The sequence below is a fragment of the Porcisia hertigi genome, chromosome 6 (assembly GCF_017918235.1).
Source record: "Porcisia hertigi strain C119 chromosome 6, whole genome shotgun sequence".
Lineage (NCBI taxonomy): Eukaryota > Euglenozoa > Kinetoplastea > Trypanosomatida > Trypanosomatidae > Porcisia > Porcisia hertigi.
The window spans coordinates 147,297-164,077 of record NC_090565.1 but is presented as its reverse complement, the minus strand read 5'-3'; the positions used below and the strand labels follow the sequence as shown (position 1 = coordinate 164,077).

General features: G+C 55.3%; 5 protein-coding genes across 5 annotated transcripts; all 5 read right to left on the bottom strand.

Annotated features, from left to right (window-relative positions):
• Nucleotides 1–1,371: 1,371 nt before the first annotated feature.
• On the bottom strand, nucleotides 1,372–2,205 carry JKF63_07113 (uncharacterized protein; the record flags this gene model as incomplete). The annotated part of the gene is made up of 1 exon (XM_067903054.1): nucleotides 1,372–2,205. The coding sequence occupies one exon, from the start codon at nucleotides 2,203–2,205 to the stop codon at nucleotides 1,372–1,374; it is 834 nt and encodes a 277-aa protein (XP_067759492.1).
• A 3,274-nt stretch (nucleotides 2,206–5,479) lies between these two features.
• Nucleotides 5,480–6,292, bottom strand: JKF63_07112 (uncharacterized protein; the record flags this gene model as incomplete). Its single annotated transcript, XM_067903053.1, has 1 exon — nucleotides 5,480–6,292. The coding sequence occupies one exon, from the start codon at nucleotides 6,290–6,292 to the stop codon at nucleotides 5,480–5,482; it is 813 nt and encodes a 270-aa protein (XP_067759491.1).
• Nucleotides 6,293–9,426: 3,134 nt separating this feature from the next.
• JKF63_07111 (uncharacterized protein) lies at nucleotides 9,427–12,168 on the bottom strand (the record flags this gene model as incomplete). The annotated part of the gene is made up of 1 exon (XM_067903052.1): nucleotides 9,427–12,168. One exon carries the CDS (start codon nucleotides 12,166–12,168, stop codon nucleotides 9,427–9,429), a length of 2,742 nt encoding a protein of 913 aa, XP_067759490.1.
• A 1,112-nt stretch (nucleotides 12,169–13,280) lies between these two features.
• Nucleotides 13,281–14,408, bottom strand: JKF63_07110 (uncharacterized protein; the record flags this gene model as incomplete). Its single annotated transcript, XM_067903051.1, has 1 exon — nucleotides 13,281–14,408. One exon carries the CDS (start codon nucleotides 14,406–14,408, stop codon nucleotides 13,281–13,283), a length of 1,128 nt encoding a protein of 375 aa, XP_067759489.1.
• Nucleotides 14,409–15,515: 1,107 nt separating this feature from the next.
• JKF63_07109 (uncharacterized protein) lies at nucleotides 15,516–16,652 on the bottom strand (the record flags this gene model as incomplete). Its single annotated transcript, XM_067903050.1, has 1 exon — nucleotides 15,516–16,652. The coding sequence occupies one exon, from the start codon at nucleotides 16,650–16,652 to the stop codon at nucleotides 15,516–15,518; it is 1,137 nt and encodes a 378-aa protein (XP_067759488.1).
• Between the last annotated feature and the right edge of the window lie 129 nt (nucleotides 16,653–16,781).

The window sequence follows — 16,781 nt, the reverse complement described above, 5'->3', positions numbered from 1 at the left end:
CACAAACACACAGGCAGCCAGGCTCTGAGGTCGTGCACAAAACCCCGCCCCAATAACGACGATGACAGCAAACCGACAGAAGTGAAGCAACAGGCACAGCGACGTGGTCGCACTAGCAGCACTAACAGCAGCACTAGTAGTAGTATGAAAAAAAAGGACGGAGAGAGACTAGCAAAATCGAAAACGTGGTGTCGTGATGCAAGTAATGGTACAAAGATCAAATAAAGTTGCACTACACCTACTGTAGACGGATAGAGAGCCGAACAACTGCACCGGCAAAAAAAAACCAAAAAGACACGGAGATCCAAACGATTTGAGCAAAAATGTGGCGAATACAGGTTGGGGAACGTGGAGGTCGGGGGGCAGGCATCAAAATGCTGTGGTGGACCAACACTTGATGTATTCAGCACCAGACGGGCAGCGGATATCTATGAAGAAATTTTCGGTGTATGCACTCGTGTGTGTGTGTGTGTGTGTATGTGTGTGTGAGTGTGAGTATACACTTGTGTGCGTGAGTGGTGGGGAGAGGGAGATGGAGATGGAGAAGGAACGAGTGCGCTGCTTCTAGGCGTAGAGAGGTATAGATAAATGGGGCAGCTGTGCGTACCCGTTTACACAGACGGTGAAAGAAGAGGGCACGAGGAAATGGAGAGGGAAGGAGGGACGCACAAAAATCTCTTCAGGGGTGCAGCGACGCGCGCGCATGTATGCTCAACAAAGGAAGAACACCACACGCAGACCACTGACATTTACATGCCTTTTCCCTCTCGCACCGCTCGCGTCGGGAGAGACAGAGAAAACGACATGAACAGCAGGCCGACACAGCGACAGTGAGGGCGGGGGAGGAAACAGGAAAATGACGACCGTCACCTCTTCCCTACCCCGCCTTTCTGGGTGGGTCGCCCTATGTAGGCTCTTTCTCCGCGGCAGCGGTGTTTGCCCTCCTAATCGGCCATCCCACACTGGCTGGCTGTGGGAAACCACATGTATGTTCTCTCGTTCTTTTGGTGGGAATTTAGAGGAAATGACACTCAAAATGATGATACAGCACAAACTAAAATAAAGGGGGAAAAGGATTCACCCATCCGCGCATCCACATCCACATATGCCCACCCCACCCCACACCCCACCCCTGCGCGAGCGCGGTACGTGCGCGTGTCCGGCAACGTAGCACAGTCGATCCTGTGAGAGGAAGAGGGAGGGAGGGAGGGGTGGAGAGCACAAGAAAAACGGAGAAAGAGGTGGAGAGAGAGTAAAACCACGGCAATGCAACGCGACCAAAAAAGGTGGCAGTCAGGTAGGCAAGAAGACAGGCAGACACAGGGTAATAGCGGGCGGCGGCATCACCACGCCCACGTGCACACACGCACCTCACTTCTTCGACTTCTTGACCGGTGCGGCACCCTTCGCAGCCGGCGCGGCGGCCTTCGCGACAGGGGCAGCGGCCTTCGCGACAGGAGCAGCGGCCTTGGCGACAGGGGCGGCGGCCTTCGCGACAGGGGCGGCGGCCTTCGCAGCTGGCGCGGCGGCCTTGGTGGCAGCCCTCGCAGCAGGGGCAGCGGCCTTCGTCACAGGCGCAGCAGACTTCTTCGCGGCATCCACCTTCTTCTTCAGCGCAGCAGCAGCAGCGTCGTCGCGCTTCGCGCGCTCGCGGTCCTTCTCGCGCCTCTTCAGCTCCTGCTTGCGAGCCTTGGTGCGGTTCTGCTCGTCGCGCAGGCGCTTCGCCGCAAGCTGCTCCGCCAGCTGGCGCTCCTTCTTCTTCTCGTTCTTGATCTTGTGAATGTGCTCCATGAGGTTGCGCTTGTTGCGGAACACGTTACCCTTCGCGCGCATGTACAGGTCGCGGTACACGTGGCGGTCGATCTTCTTGTCCGCGCGGTACTTGCGCAGCAGGCGGCGGAGAATGCGCAGGCGGCGCATCCAGAGCTCCTTGCTCGGCATGCGGGCCTCGCGGGTACCCTCGCGGCGGCCAACGCCGCTGTGGCGGCCCATGTCCTTCGCCTCCTTCGTCTTACGCCAGCGCGCGCGCGAGTGCACCTTCACCGGCTTGCGGATAATGAAGCCATCCTTGATCAGCTTGCGCACGCTCTTGCGCGAGTTCGCGTTCTGGATCTCCATCGCCTCGTTGGGGTCCAGCCACACGCGCGCGCGGCCGCAGCCAAGGATGCTCGACGCAAGGCGCGCCTGCAGCTTGAGAGACACCATTGCCTTGTGCAAGTTAGGTCGTGGATGCTCTTGTATGGAAGATCAAATGCGGTTTTGTATGTTAAACGAGAGAGAGTGCGCGATTCACAGCAACAAACGGCGGGGAAGTAACCAACCAAGAGAGAGGCACACACGCACAAGGATGCATCCCACCGTGTTGCAGCAGTGGATGCGGAGGGCGACAAAAAACAAAAAAAAATGGGGGAAAAGAAGGGGGAGTGAGGGGATAGTTGAGAGAGATGAAAAAGCGGTGAGAAAAGAGGGTGGCAGAAATGGTGGACGATAGGGACCCCCCGTTGTGGAGAACATCCATCATCTTTGATGTCGCTTCTACACGACGCGCACATGGGATGCGAAGTGCGCTGGTTGAGGGGGGGGAAGGGAGGGAGCCAGAACGAGATTCTCTTTTTTTGAGGGGGGGTCACGAGTCACGTGACTAGTAAGAACACCTTCTTGGTGAGTTGTGTGCTCCTGCATACCCAATGTACACCTCAAGTGTCCATCCCTTCCACCCACCTACCCACCCACCCCTAGCTTCGCTGCTTCCCGGAGTGCAACGGTCAAAGAAAGGGAAGTGAAATGGAATGGGATCGGGAGGGGGACAAGAATAACACAAAGGATAGAAGACGGCCTACAGGGGGAACGACGTCGAGACCATGCTCGCGCCGCATCGAACGCATCCTGGAGTGTACATCAATGTCCGACACACACACACGCACACAAGCCCAGAAGTGATCTTCCGCAGGGACGGGGCAAACAGAACAAGCAGCGCTGCATCTCTCTCCTCATGAATTCAAAAAATCTAGTAAAGCTGCCTTCTTATCCTCCGTCAGCAACGAACTGATCTTTGCATTCAGAGTCTCTTGGTAGCGGTCCGCCACGGCGCGCCGCGTTCGCGCCTCCTGGCGCTTCTCCATTGCCTCTGTTGAAATGCATGCACTGATTGATCCCACACCGTCGGCACTGGCGCATGAGACAGGAGCAGAAGAGAGCGGCACTACTCCCGAGGAGACAGCCGCGGCTCTCTCAACCTCTTTGTTTGAGTCAGCATATGCAACCACACCTGTGAGGGACCTAGTGGCCAATGTAGTCGTACTGGCAACACTAGTATCAGCGTGTGCACCACTTTCACTTGCGGAGGCCGCACGCATACCGCCACCGTCCTTGTTCAGTAGCAGCTCCCGTGTCTGTCGCCCGAGCGCGTCGGCAAGCCGCTGGCATTCGCTACGCTTTAGCTGGGTGCTACCGAGGCCATGACAGTCTCGCCGATGGTCACAAAAGATGTCTCGATGCTTATACACACCACACATGTCGCACTTGAAGTACTCAAGATCGGCAGTCATGTGAGACATGCTACTTGCTTATGAACAAACTTGTGTGTGTGTGTGTATACAGCGAATGAAAAAGAGTGCTTCCACGAAGGGGGGGGGCGACTAGCGTCTGGTAGGGAAAATGAAGAAATATATGTATATAGATGAGGTTTGTGTTTGCTTGGGCTCCCTATGTCGCCAAAAAGAGGAGGAGGAGATCACCGATGTCCCTCGGATAGGTGGTAGGGAGCAGTGGCAGTAGCGCGATGTGTGCGAGGATGGGGTAGGACGATGTGTGTCGTCGAGTTGTGAAGAAGAATGGAATCAGCAACAAGACAGGGTACCAAAAAAGACGATCATGTTTTTTTTTCTCCGATGTACGTGGGAACAGGGTGAGATGGAATCGCCGCCGCGTTACGCGCTTTCAAATGCCCACCTTTTCCGAAAACTGAAGTTTGTGTTGAAGAAGAGGAAGGCGCTCGCCGACCAGTCCTTCCGCCCCGGGGTGCCAAAGGGTGAGTTAGAAAAGAAACAGCACCACCTTGTAGAGTTGTCAGCTACCACACCAACTTCTTGCTCGAGCAACCTGCACCTAAACACAGCAGCAGAAACGGCTACGACAATGCTCACGCCTCATACGTTCGTGAAGGTGAGCACCGAAGACGGCATCCAACCAGGCGACGAGAAAGAAAGAGACACACACATACACACGCGCATGGACATAGAAGAACACCGCAACGACTTCCAGCACCACGCGCCTTTTATCGCAAGGCCTTAATTGCACCACCGTCCTTGGGCTCTAGAGCCCTCACAAACAGACCTGGCCACCACCACCCACTTAGAGCTACATCAGCAGCCCACCTTGCTCCACAGGCCTCTCATCCAGTGACTCTCACACTCCCCACGCCAGAGCAGAGCTACAAGCGACTCAAGTGTAAACAGCCACGGTGAAAAGACGCCAAAATGCTGTGGTGGACCAACACTTGATGTATTCAGCACCAGACGGGCAGCGGATATCTATGAAGAAAATTTTCGGTGTATGCACTCGTGTGTGTGAGTGTGTGTGTGTGTGTGTGTGTGTGTGTGGGTATACACTTGTGTGCGTGAGTGGTGGGGAGAGGGAGATGGAGAAGGAACGAGTGCGCTGCTTCTAGGCGTAGAGAGGTATAGATAAATGGGGCAGCTGTGCGTACCCGTTTACACAGACGGTGAAAAAAGAGGGCACGAGGAAATGGAGAGGGAAGGAGGGACACACAAAAATCTCTTCAGGGGTGCAGCGACGCGCGCGCATGTATGCTCAACAAAGGAAGAACACCACACGCAGACCACTGACATTTACATGCCTTTTCCCTCTCGCACCGCTCGCGTCGGGAGAGACAGAGAAAACGACATGAACAGCAGGCCGACACAGCGACAGTGAGGGCGGGGGAGGAAACAGGAAAATGACGACCGTCACCTCTTCCCTACCCCGCATTTCTGGGTGGGCCGCCCTATGTAGGCTCTTTCTCCGCGGCAGCGGTGTTTGCCCCCCCTAATCGGCCATCCCACACTGGCTGGCTGTGGGAAACCACATTTATGTTCTCTCGTTCTTTTGGTGGGAATTTAGAGGAAATGACACTCAAAATGATGATACAGCACAAACTAAAATAAAGGGAGAGAAGGATTCACCCATCCGCGCATCCACATCCACATATGCCCACCCCACACCACACCACACCCCTGCGTGAGCGCGAGCGCGGTACGTGCGCGTGTCCGGCAACGTAGCACAGTCGATCCTGTGAGAGGAAGAGGGAGGGAGGGAGGGGTGGAGAGCACAAGAAAAACGGAGAAAGAGGTGGAGAGAGAGTAAAACCACGGCAATGCAACGCGAGCAAAAAAGGTGGCAGTCAGGCAGGCAAGAAGACAGGCAGACACAGGGTAATAGTGGGCGGCGGCATCACCACGCCCACGTGCACACACGCACCTCACTTCTTCGACTTCTTGACCGGTGCGGCACCCTTCGCAGCCGGCGCGGCGGCCTTCGCGACAGGGGCAGCGGCCTTGGCGACAGGAGCAGCGGCCTTCGCGACAGGGGCGGCGGCCTTCGCAGCTGGCGCGGCAGCCTTCGCGGCAGTCCTCGCAGCAGGGGCAGCGGCCTTCGTCACAGGCGCAGCAGACTTCTTCGCGGCATCCACCTTCTTCTTCAGCGCAGCAGCAGCAGCGTCGTCGCGCTTCGCGCGCTCGCGGTCCTTCTCGCGCCTCTTCAGCTCCTGCTTGCGAGCCTTGGTGCGGTTCTGCTCGTCGCGCAGGCGCTTCGCCGCAAGCTGCTCCGCCAGCTGGCGCTCCTTCTTCTTCTCGTTCTTGATCTTGTGAATGTGCTCCATGAGGTTGCGCTTGTTGCGGAACACGTTACCCTTCGCGCGCATGTACAGGTCGCGGTACACGTGGCGGTCGATCTTCTTGTCCGCGCGGTACTTGCGCAGCAGGCGGCGGAGAATGCGCAGACGGCGCATCCAGAGCTCCTTGCTCGGCATGCGGGCCTCGCGGGTACCCTCGCGGCGGCCAACGCCGCTGTGGCGGCCCATGTCCTTCGCCTCCTTCGTCTTACGCCAGCGCGCGCGCGAGTGCACCTTCACCGGCTTGCGGATAATGAAGCCATCCTTGATCAGCTTGCGCACGCTCTTGCGCGAGTTCGCGTTCTGGATCTCCATCGCCTCGTTGGGGTCCAGCCACACGCGCGCGCGGCCGCAGCCAAGGATGCTCGACGCAAGGCGCGCCTGCAGCTTGAGAGACACCATTTTCGGCCCTTCTACTTTAAAACTGTGCGTGTGTTGGTCGGTCGGTAGGGGGAGGGGGAGGGGGGGAGGGTTAGTGTGTGGTGAGGGTTATCGTTGGCACGTGTGGTGACAGTGAAAAGAGTGGGAGAATCGCGTAGAGGCGAGGGGGGTCGAAGAGCAGAAATAGACGGAGGTAGGGGAACAATCTCACGGGCGAGGTGCTGACGCCCAGTAGGAGGGGAAGTGGGAGGGTCCCCATTGGAAGAGGAGAGGGCGGCGGCGGCGGTGGCGGTGGCCTGATCATCTGTTCTCTAGAGGAGGAGGAAAGGGTGGGAGCGCAGTTGGGGGGCTGGAGGGAAACCGGTGATGCGGGTGAAGAGGGGAAGAAGCCCCCCCCCCTCCCCCCTGTTGTACACGGCGCACTCGTCGAGGAGATCCACCGGCAATTCCTTCCCACCGCACGACGCACAGCTGCCCACTGCAACCCTGGAAGACCAAGCAGGCAGGAAAGCACTCTGTGCTTCCGCACACCCTGCTCGCCTCAACTACCACGATCATCCGCCTCTCTTCGCCACCCAGTGCCGATGGGAGATGGAATAGAGGGGGGAGGGGGGCAGCGGAGTGCTCAAGCGAGACACAGCCTCACACAATGGAAACCACAGCGTTTCGCTCGTCCCGAGCGATCTCCGTGCACCCGAGACGTCGGCGCTGGGATAAAGCAACGTACTGCACACCCGTATACATGATTTTTACGCAGGGTTGTGGAAAAATACGTACGCGGGTGGGCTTCCACGCGAATGTATGGTTTCTCCTGAAACGAAGCGGCGGAAGGTTATCCCTCCCCACCACCCCTACTCACAACCCAGAGCAATAGCTGGGAGAAGGGGTTTCTACAGAGATGAGCAGAAAAATGGGCGAGAGTGCAATCAAGTCGAGACGAGGCGAGCACACCGGTGCACAGACCTGTCGACAAGAGAGGCACATACGCAGGCTCCACATCAGGGGAAGGGAGAAAAAAGTCAAATTCAGGACAATGAATAGGCAAGACCAGACCAGATAACAGCAAAGAACCTCATCTCGCCTTTTTTCCTTGCCAAGAAAGTATGAGCAGCTGAACACACACACACACACACACAGAAGAGGAGGAGAGAAACAAGTCCCATACAACACACATACCGCAATGACGAAAGAATCACGGTGCTGCCCGCTGGTGCTTCTGCCGCCCGCCTGCCCCCCACCCCCTTGCCAAGGAAAACAAATTGAGCGAGTGGGATGTGGAAGGCGAATCGGCAGACAAACGACGAGAGGGACCCTCAGCTCTTTACCTGAGCAGACCGAAAAATGTTTTATCGTCTTGCTATTTGCACCCCGTCGTGTCTACCCACGGCTTCTGTCAAGATCAGCTCACCTCGTGATGCGACGGCAGCGGAATACACACGCAGCAGCAGTGGCCGAATCCGGCACCCCTGCAGCACACCTCTGTCTCAAACTCTACCCACCCATGTTTCGAACGTCGCCGCACAGCCGCTGCTCCTTTGCCACTTGCCACCCAGTACATCCCTCGGGGTAGCTCAGGCGGCTCCGCTCGTGAGTGGTGAAGGGGCCGGGTGAAGTGAGTTCGAGTCACCTTGAGACATCATTCGCCATACGGATAGCACCGGAAATTTCTTCGCTGTCGAGAGTCGCCCGAACGCGCCGACGTCCGTTGCGATAAATCGTTTCCAGCTCCCCAGACTGTTGGTACGTAATCCTGCGCCACAATCAGCAATGGATTCACGCTGGCAGAAGATCGGGGGCTATTTGAATACCCCCACAACGTCGATTGTGGCATCGCATACACCAGGCCGATGTGCCCCCACCCCACCCATCCTCGTCCCCTTTTGACATGCAACATTCGAAAGTGTGTGGAAAGAAAGAACATCGGGCAAGAGGGAGATCAGGGGTCACCTGTATACGCGCATGCGTCATGCAGTACCAAGTACACCCTTCGATGCATTCGTAATGGGATAGGCACCCCCTCCTCCCAGCGACATTACCGTCAGGAGTCTGATCTTACCTGCCTGCACACACTTACCCCTCCCCCACTGCCTATAGCGAGTTTGTGAGACATGTGTGGGCAACAGGGTCGTCTGCGCAGCGCCGCCACTGCATCAACGGATGCTCAGACACACGCTGGCACATCTCCGGGCCACGTGTGCCTTCCAGCGTCATTCCCGGGCCCAGGGTCCGAAGAAGTCCGCTCAGCTGCGCTGTCCCAGCGGAGAGAGCCTGTGTTCCCGAGTCGAGGTGGATCAGTACCTCAGGAACGTTCCCCTTATTCTGAATTTTCAGGAAGCTGAGCCAATTGGCAGAAGCAGCAGCAAAGCCTGTAGGAGGGTTACATGCACCCCACGTAACTCTTCACACGCCGGTAGTGATCCCCTCAGCCAGGACGCCCTCGTAGAGCAGGTCCAGACCGCCCTTGACGTTCACGCCAGACACGATGGCTTCCCGCGCTGCATTTCCCAGCACGCCAACCTCGCTGCCGCACCTCTACCCTGCCGCCTCCTTGCCCGGGCTCACGCCAACGTACTTGTCCAAGACCTCCGACACCAGCCTGATCACGCAACACTTGCAGCGGCTCTCCAGACTCTCCGCAGCGCCATCGTCACAAACCAAACGTCTCACGGGTTGCTTGGCTCGTTGGTTGTGAGCATGCGTGCCTTCTCCAGCGACACATTATCCCGCTCTGTTATGCACGCGGCCGTCTGCCTACGGCTGCGATCGCGGCACCCTGGCAATAGGAGACATGCTTAGTTGGTTGTCTGTTGTGGGAATCAAGGAGAGGAAGGGTGAACAAGGTGCGAGGATGAGATGACGCTACATCGGCGATGGTGGCACCCAGAAACCTTGTGTACATGCGTGTATGCGGGGGGGTGAAAAAGGAGTGAGTGGATCGCAAGGGGAAGGAGAAGGTTCGGGAAGTGGACCGAAAAGGGTCGAAATGCGGTACAGCGTGGGCGGTTAGTATAACGAGCAAACCGGATCGGGTTTTCCCCCTTTCCGGGGTTATTTGTTTTGATATGTGATCATTCGTGGGGGGAGGGGGGGGGGGGACGACAGGTCAAAAAAGGAAGTTTCATGGCGTTCGGTTACGCAGCAAATTGATCGTATTTCTACTCTGCAAGTAAAGAGATGTAAAGGTCGCCAAACCCACTGTCGGCATCGGCGCTCTGGTCACTGTCTACAGGCCCGTCGTATTTCATCTCCGATGACAGCTCCTGCAGCACGCCTTCGTAGTATGTGCAATTTGTGAACAGGCGTGCCCGTGGGAGACCAACAGGTGCTCCGTTCGACTGCAGCTGCTCGTGTTGGGGGGCAAAGCGGCGCGAAATAAGCCGAACTGCCTCTACCGCAGCATCGGCACTGGCAAACTCAATAAAGAGAGAGACACTCGCGCGTTGTCCCCCAGAAACGAGTGGCTTTTTCCGGTCCATCGCCGTCTCTGCTTGCGCTGCAAGCCCCTCCTCCACGCCGCTGCCACAAGCATCCTGCCCATCCTCCAAGGCGTCAATGATCGCTGCTGTCAGAGGAGCCTCGTAGGCGTAGTATGACAACACACGTCCGTATTGGCAGCACTCCTCCAGCAAGTAAAGCGCAAGCGGCTTTATTTCCCCTGCAAAGTGTACCTGTGAGTTAATAGTGGTCTCTCCGCCGCACAAAGCGAGGCGCGATGGGGCTATGTCGCGCAAAACCAGAACGGTGCTGACATCAGATGGTGGGACGGCGCTCGACAACAACGATGAGGCGGACTGACCTGCGTGAGGGAGTGTCGACAGGAAACAACACTTCGGCACATACCCTGGCGACGCCTCTGCGCCCTTGTTGACGGCGGTGACCTTTTCCACTACAGATAACGTCTCCATACGCTCGGCATTGCGCGCTGCCGTTGCAGCTGCAGCCGCCTCTCCGCTTTTTCTGGCAATACTAAGCAGGGCTGGTTGGATGAAACTGGGGCCATAACGAAACAGCTCTTGCTGCAGCACCAAACGGCTGCCTTCCCCATCTGCTGCTGATCCCGCGATGGGGCTTAGTGTAAAGGGTAGACGCTCTGCGTCGCTTGCAAGGACGCACTGCACAACGCTCCCGTCAAATAGCTCGCCATTCAGCCGATCATTCAAATGCTGGAACAAGAGCGTCAAACGAGATGAGAGACTCGTAGGAGACGACAGGGCAGGGTGCACCCACACACACACCTCCTGCGCACGGTACGCCTCGGACACTGCAGGGCGCGACTGTGAATCAAGGCACGCCGAGTAAGCGCAAAGAAGAGCCAGCTCCACGCGGGCGCAGCGGAGAAAAGATGAGGAAACAGCTGAGGTAGGAAACTGACCTGCGTTTCCCGCGTCGTCGTTGCTTCCGCCCGTCGTCAGGTACGCAGAGGCGGGCGACTGCGTCCTGTGCGTGCCTGCATCATCGCAGATGCCGCTCTCAAAGCTCTCCCAGAAAGTGCTGGCCTCCTCCACCACGCGACTGACAAAATCGGTAAACGCGGTGAAATCGGCTAGCAGCCGTGCGTGCGACAATGCGCGGCGAATCAACACACCTTCGAATGGCGTGCCGTCGCCACACGGTGAGGCCGTCGTGTTATTTTTGTCCGGACTCCCCTGCCCGTGGTGGTTACACACCCTATCCTCCTCCCGTCGTCGCTTGCGAGCCCCGTGCGAGAGCGGTGCGCAAGAGCCCTCGTCTGAATCCTGGGCGGGGAACGAGGTGGCCAGTGACAGCTCTGCGGTGCCATCATTGAAACGGAGTCGCCCACCAGCGCGTACTGCATCCAGAAGTGAATGCACGGCATCCGCATCGACCGCAAACCGATCACCGCCCACGATGACATACAGTTGACACGAGAGGGCCAGCTTACCCGTACCGGAGGAGCCCATCGACTTGCAAAGTGAAGGAGATGGCTCCTGTGGAGGGCGAAGAATACGCAAAAGAAGAGCCCCGAACCCCATGTTTATATGCAACTCCACATCGAACACGACAAGCTGGGCGACGTGCGTAAGACTATACGGGCGCCAACGTGTGAGGTCGTACGTTGGCGGAAGCTGCCCCTCCCCTTCCACCCTCACAAGCAAGTCCTCCAATCCTTCGTGCTGGGATGCGCTGCCAAGACGGGCAGGATCAGGGTATTGGTCATACTTGGCCAAGCTTTCCCACAACGGGGGAGTGGCGACGACGACCTCAGCACGCTTGTCAGCCGGCATCGGTGGATAGGGTTCAAAGAGGTTGTGCACAACCAGGTGCAGAGAAGCGCAGAACTCGTTCAATACATAGGCCAACTCGTCGCACTGATCCTTGGTTGCGCACAAGACCAGCGCCTGTGGTCCCTCTCCGTGCTCCAGCAGTGGCTGCTTTGCAACGTGCAGCGCAACAGACAGAGCTAAAGCGTAAACGACCTCCAGTTTTACTGACCCATGCAGGAATGTTTTAGTGCGGTGATGGGTGGGCAAAGCGGCAGCATCCTCTGAGCACATCTTCAAACGCAACTCGACCTGTGCATTGAGTGGGTCTTCTGCCAATGATATACCAGTCCCACCCAGATGGGCGACGATGTTCTCGCCAAAGAGAGCGTGTCGATACATTTCCCAAAACCAGCTCCCACCGCATACCGCCGCCCCGCTGCCACATGCACTGGCCGGCAGAGGAAGTACCTTTTCAATTATCGGCCGAAACGACGAAGAGATGAGCTGGGCGCACTCCTCTTTGCTCGCATGACCCACACTTCGGCAGTGGTTGCTGCACACGGCGAGATCGTTGTTGGCGGCCGCCCTTCCCTTATCTACAAACTCTGCCTTGAACCACTCCGGGTCACACAGCCGCCGCACCACCACGCGCGGTGGTACGCAGTAAGCCATACCGAGGCAAGGGAGCGTTGATGTCGAGAGATGAGCCAAGCGTGTTCGCTGCCGCCTACCTGACCTGCTAAAAAAAAAAAGCTCGAGAACCCAAAAGAAAAAACTGAATTCGCAGCTGCGAGAGGAGCAAAACAAAGACATGCAAGAGAGAAAGAAGGTTGTTGTGATACATTCCATGAACGGGAACTCAGTAAGGGGGCGGGGGGTGGGAGGTGAACTCCACAGAGCGGTATCCCCTTCCTTGCGCAGCGCTGAAAGAAGGCTCAACGAATCAATGAATCAGGAGAATCAGCTTTTGTGGAAGGGCGAAAAAAAATGCCCTCGGACTCCGCCTTGCTAGCGTTGTCCGCTCCCACACCCCCCTAAAGACACATCTGGGGAGAGGCGGAAAAAAAAGACAAAACTGGAGGGAGTTTCATCAATGGCGGCTACACGCACGGATGACTGTAGGGGAGGATAAAGCGGACACCGGCTGTCGCGCGCACGCGGCTTTCCCTAAGACATGTGGGGCACCCTCATGTAAGAGCTACAGGGCCCATATCCAAGCCCCAGAGACGACGGGTAAGCAGCTGATGGTGACAGGGACTCTCTTCATTGAAAGAGAAATACAAGCCGCAGAGATCGCGTTGCCTCGCGTATCATTCTCAGCCAGTGAGAGCAGGGTCAAGTGCAGGGCAGAATGACAGCATGTAGCTGTCCCTCACATATCTCTGGCGACTGTTGAGAATCCTAGAGCGCATTTTTCGTTGACTGAATCGCCACCTTCACCACGAGTATCCAGGGATGAAGTATAGATTTTCTACAGAGAAAGAAAGAGAGAGGAATAGGGATTGAATGAGGAGTTGAAGAGGCATCCACGCGAACGGAGAGGTGAAAGGCGTGTGGGCATTCCAGGAAAACAAATACGCCTCTCCATATGTTCATGTAAATATAAAGAGGTCAATGCAGATGTGCATGTACACACCCACGGCATTCTTTGGCGCGTAGAGATCACAACGGATACCTGTGCCGGTTCCATTACTCTCTTGCACCTATTTTAATGTGCTCGCTGTTGGAAAGGAATGGTTGTTACACCGCATAGCTTCGTTCCTTGTGAAACGTGGCTTGCTCGTCTACAAAGCCACAACGACTATCGCGCAGCAGCACACAACGGTTACACTCATCACCCACCACGACGAGACCGAGGGTTGGGCTAAACCTCTATTTGCCACCAGTGGAAACTCCACGCGTACTTCAGAAGCGTCTTGCTGCTTCGCGCACTCCTCTGGCTTCTTCAGCATGAAGGCAGGAGGTCGTAAGCGACTCTGCAATCTTCTTTGAGAGGAGGATTTAGTTGAAAACGCTATGGACGGAGCGACGCCGTCTCCACACTGTTCTGCGCGGTTGTGTAGGCTGGAAGCAACGACGTTCTTTAGTGCAACAGTGCGCTCGGGGTGAATGTACTTACACCGCGAACCGTAGGGGCATCTTCCCTGAATGAACAGAGCGCATATTTCGCCGCCTATGTGAGACGACGCAGCAGTGCTCAAAACTGTTTTGGGGGCCTTCTTCTGGTTGGGTAACCCAAGTCCTATCAGCCAGGGGCGCGCCTGAAGTTGCTCCTGAAATTTGTGCTCCTCCTCATCCATCGAACTCATTCGCCGTAGGAGACCCAAGTGAAAGGGATTGTTACTGGGATCCGGACATGCCATTGAGTTGTACCGCATTGCTTTCTCAATGATACTCAAATCCTTCGGGTTCACAATGGTGTCCTCGAGGCGCATAAAAATGATCTTTGCATTTGAGCATGCCAGCTGCCGCAGGGCCCTGCTAGTGCCCTCTCCACCGCGAGTCCCGGAAAGATCCAAAGCACGAATACTGGGGTGTTGCTCCAGTGCCTTGCAAAGTGGAATTAGCGACACATCAGAGACGTCCAAGTAGCGAATTTGTAGAGACAGGATCGAGCTGTTGTGCTTCACAGCAGCTGCAAAACAAATCAGCTCATGATCGCCAAAGGTAGCAAAGCCGTCTGGATCCTCCAGACATACGCTTTGAACAATGTTCTGTACCGTTTGCTGAATAAGGATATTTACGTCCATGCTCACGCAGTACTCCTCACACTCAAACGTTTCCTCCTGCTCTTCGTCAGTTCCTGACTCTTCGCTGTCCCCAGAGTCGGCGAGGTACTCGTCATAGAGACTTTTCTTCTTTTGCCATTGCCTCTTCACCCTAGGACCTAGTTTTTGCCGCTTGACCTGCATTGTTGAAGAAAGTTTACCCAGTGTGTCGCCTGGAGAAAAAAAACGTAATGAAAAATGAAAAGGTTAGAAAAGGTTAGAGAAGGATGTTGTAGTAGCAGCTGGGACGTTATTCGTTTTTTAGTGTTGCTTGATTGTTGTTTTTTGTGCTTTTTTTTTGCTGCTAAGCTGGTTTGCATTAGAAACTGATCAAACCTATGAGAAACAGGAGCAGCCGCTACTCCAGACCCCACCAAGGGACTTTTGCATCATGCAAGTGCTTGAACTAAAAGGCGCGGCTGGGGAGCAGCCCTATTTCTTTTTTTACACAGGGCCACCGGATGTAATTTTCCCTTTATGGACACCGCTACACCAGAAAAATCCCAATGGATGTTGGGAAGAGGCGCCATCAAATTGGAATCATACTCGTTCGAAAAATATATGGGAAAAAAAACGATGCGGCTAAAGCATCTACATGCCCCTTATATCCACCACTGGGCCTCATTTCATTTCGTGTTGAAAAAAAGTCTTGGGGGTCTATGTGCTCTGAAGCTCAATCGACACCAGCCATGGATTGTCAGAGATGTGTTTTCACCCCTTCTTCACACTAACCGATCAAGGAACCAGACACGCCAACACACGCACACACACCAGGAAAATCTTCTAGGACAGCGGAGGCGGCTATACAACTTATAGATTGGAGTTTCAGGGGGATTACACAAACCGGAAAGTGAAAAGAAACGTGCCTAACACCTAAGCACACTTACGTCTCGGAATACAACATGATATTAATAGAAATATTTTTAAAAGGCCCCTGGGATGGTTGTAGACACTGTCGTCAGACTATTCGTACCTCGGCGAAGGCGTTTCCCCTTCCGTAACTTTTTTATCTTGTATAAACTTTTCTTTTTTTGTTGTTTTCGTGAGGCTTTTTTGTGCTTCCAAACTCTGATGAGAGTGATCTATTTCGTGGTAGGAGGCTTTTTTTCAAAATGGAGCAAAGCATTGAATTCAGAGAAGTAAACGAAACGCTCAAATAGGATCGTCGTCAGATGAACGAGTCCTAAACTATTAATCCCCATCTACAAATATGCGAGACTCAGACGCAGACCTACGCACTTTCTCTTCCTTTTATGAACGAGCAGAACGCATCCACGATTTCTCGTGATTTGGAGACGCCAAATCGAGAGACGGTGTCTCCAAACCCAGGGAGGATCCGAAAAGTCGTGAGGTCACCAAGTAGGGATCGGCATCACCGGCAGGGCGGCGATCCTCCATATATCCCCTTTTTTCGCTGGCGACAGCATTGGGAATGCGGATTGAAGTACCACGGGTACCCACACCAGCGCTGAACTCTGAGACCATCGACGTCTCGTGCTTGCCGGTGAGCCGCTGATCGTTTTCAGCTCCGTAAAACACAATATCCTTGCTAACGCTGTTGCGCAATCGCTCAATGTACTCGTAAATGACATCAAGGCCGCCCTCAGCGCGAGTCGATTCGGTCGAGAAGTTCGTGTGCAAGCCGCTTCCATTCCAGTCACCTTGAATCAGCTTTGCGTCAAAGTTAGCATCCAACCCATCTTTCTCCAGCAGTCGCAGAAGCACCCAGCGAGCAACAATCAGCTGATCACCACTCTCGAGACCTTCGCACGGGCCAACCTGGAACTCCCACTGCCCAGGAGTCACCTCCGCGTTTGTTCCCGAGACGTTCAGCCCCATCTCGAGGCACACTTCGTAGTGCTGATCACAGTACTTGCGACCCCAGGCCGTACTAGCGCCGGTGCTACAGTAGTATGGACCCTGTGGCGCAGGAAATCCGTGAGAAGGCCATCCAAGAGGGCGTTTCTCACAACCCATGATGATGTACTCCTGTTCCAAACCAAACCAAGGATGTTCGTCAGGGCGCTGCTCGAAGACTTCGCGAGCGATGGCGCGCGAATTGTCCGTCGTCGGCTTGCCGCTAGGAAGGTAGCACTCAGCTAGCACCAAGATCCACGGAATCTTTGACGACCACCTGGGAAGGAAACACGGAAATGCATTAACAGGCTTCAAAAGAATTTCAGTGTCTGACCCCTTAGCCTGGGCAGTGGAAGAGCCGTCGAAATTCCAAACGGGGAAAATTCCATTGGCAAGCAATTCCTTCGGAGGCCTCGCAACTTCGTCTTGAGACAGGTACATCGTACGGTCCTTACTGCGGATGTCATGGTGCGAATTCTTACACGAGATCCAGATGTAAGTGACGCGCACAGTCTGCTTATTGGTGGACATTGTGAATGAACCCTTTTTTCCCTGTATTTACTTCGCTGTTATGTACTTGGCACTAAGAGGGGTGCGAAACAGTTTCAGGTGACCGCTTAGCTTCCGTCGTGAATACCAACCTACTTGGTGTTACCTATA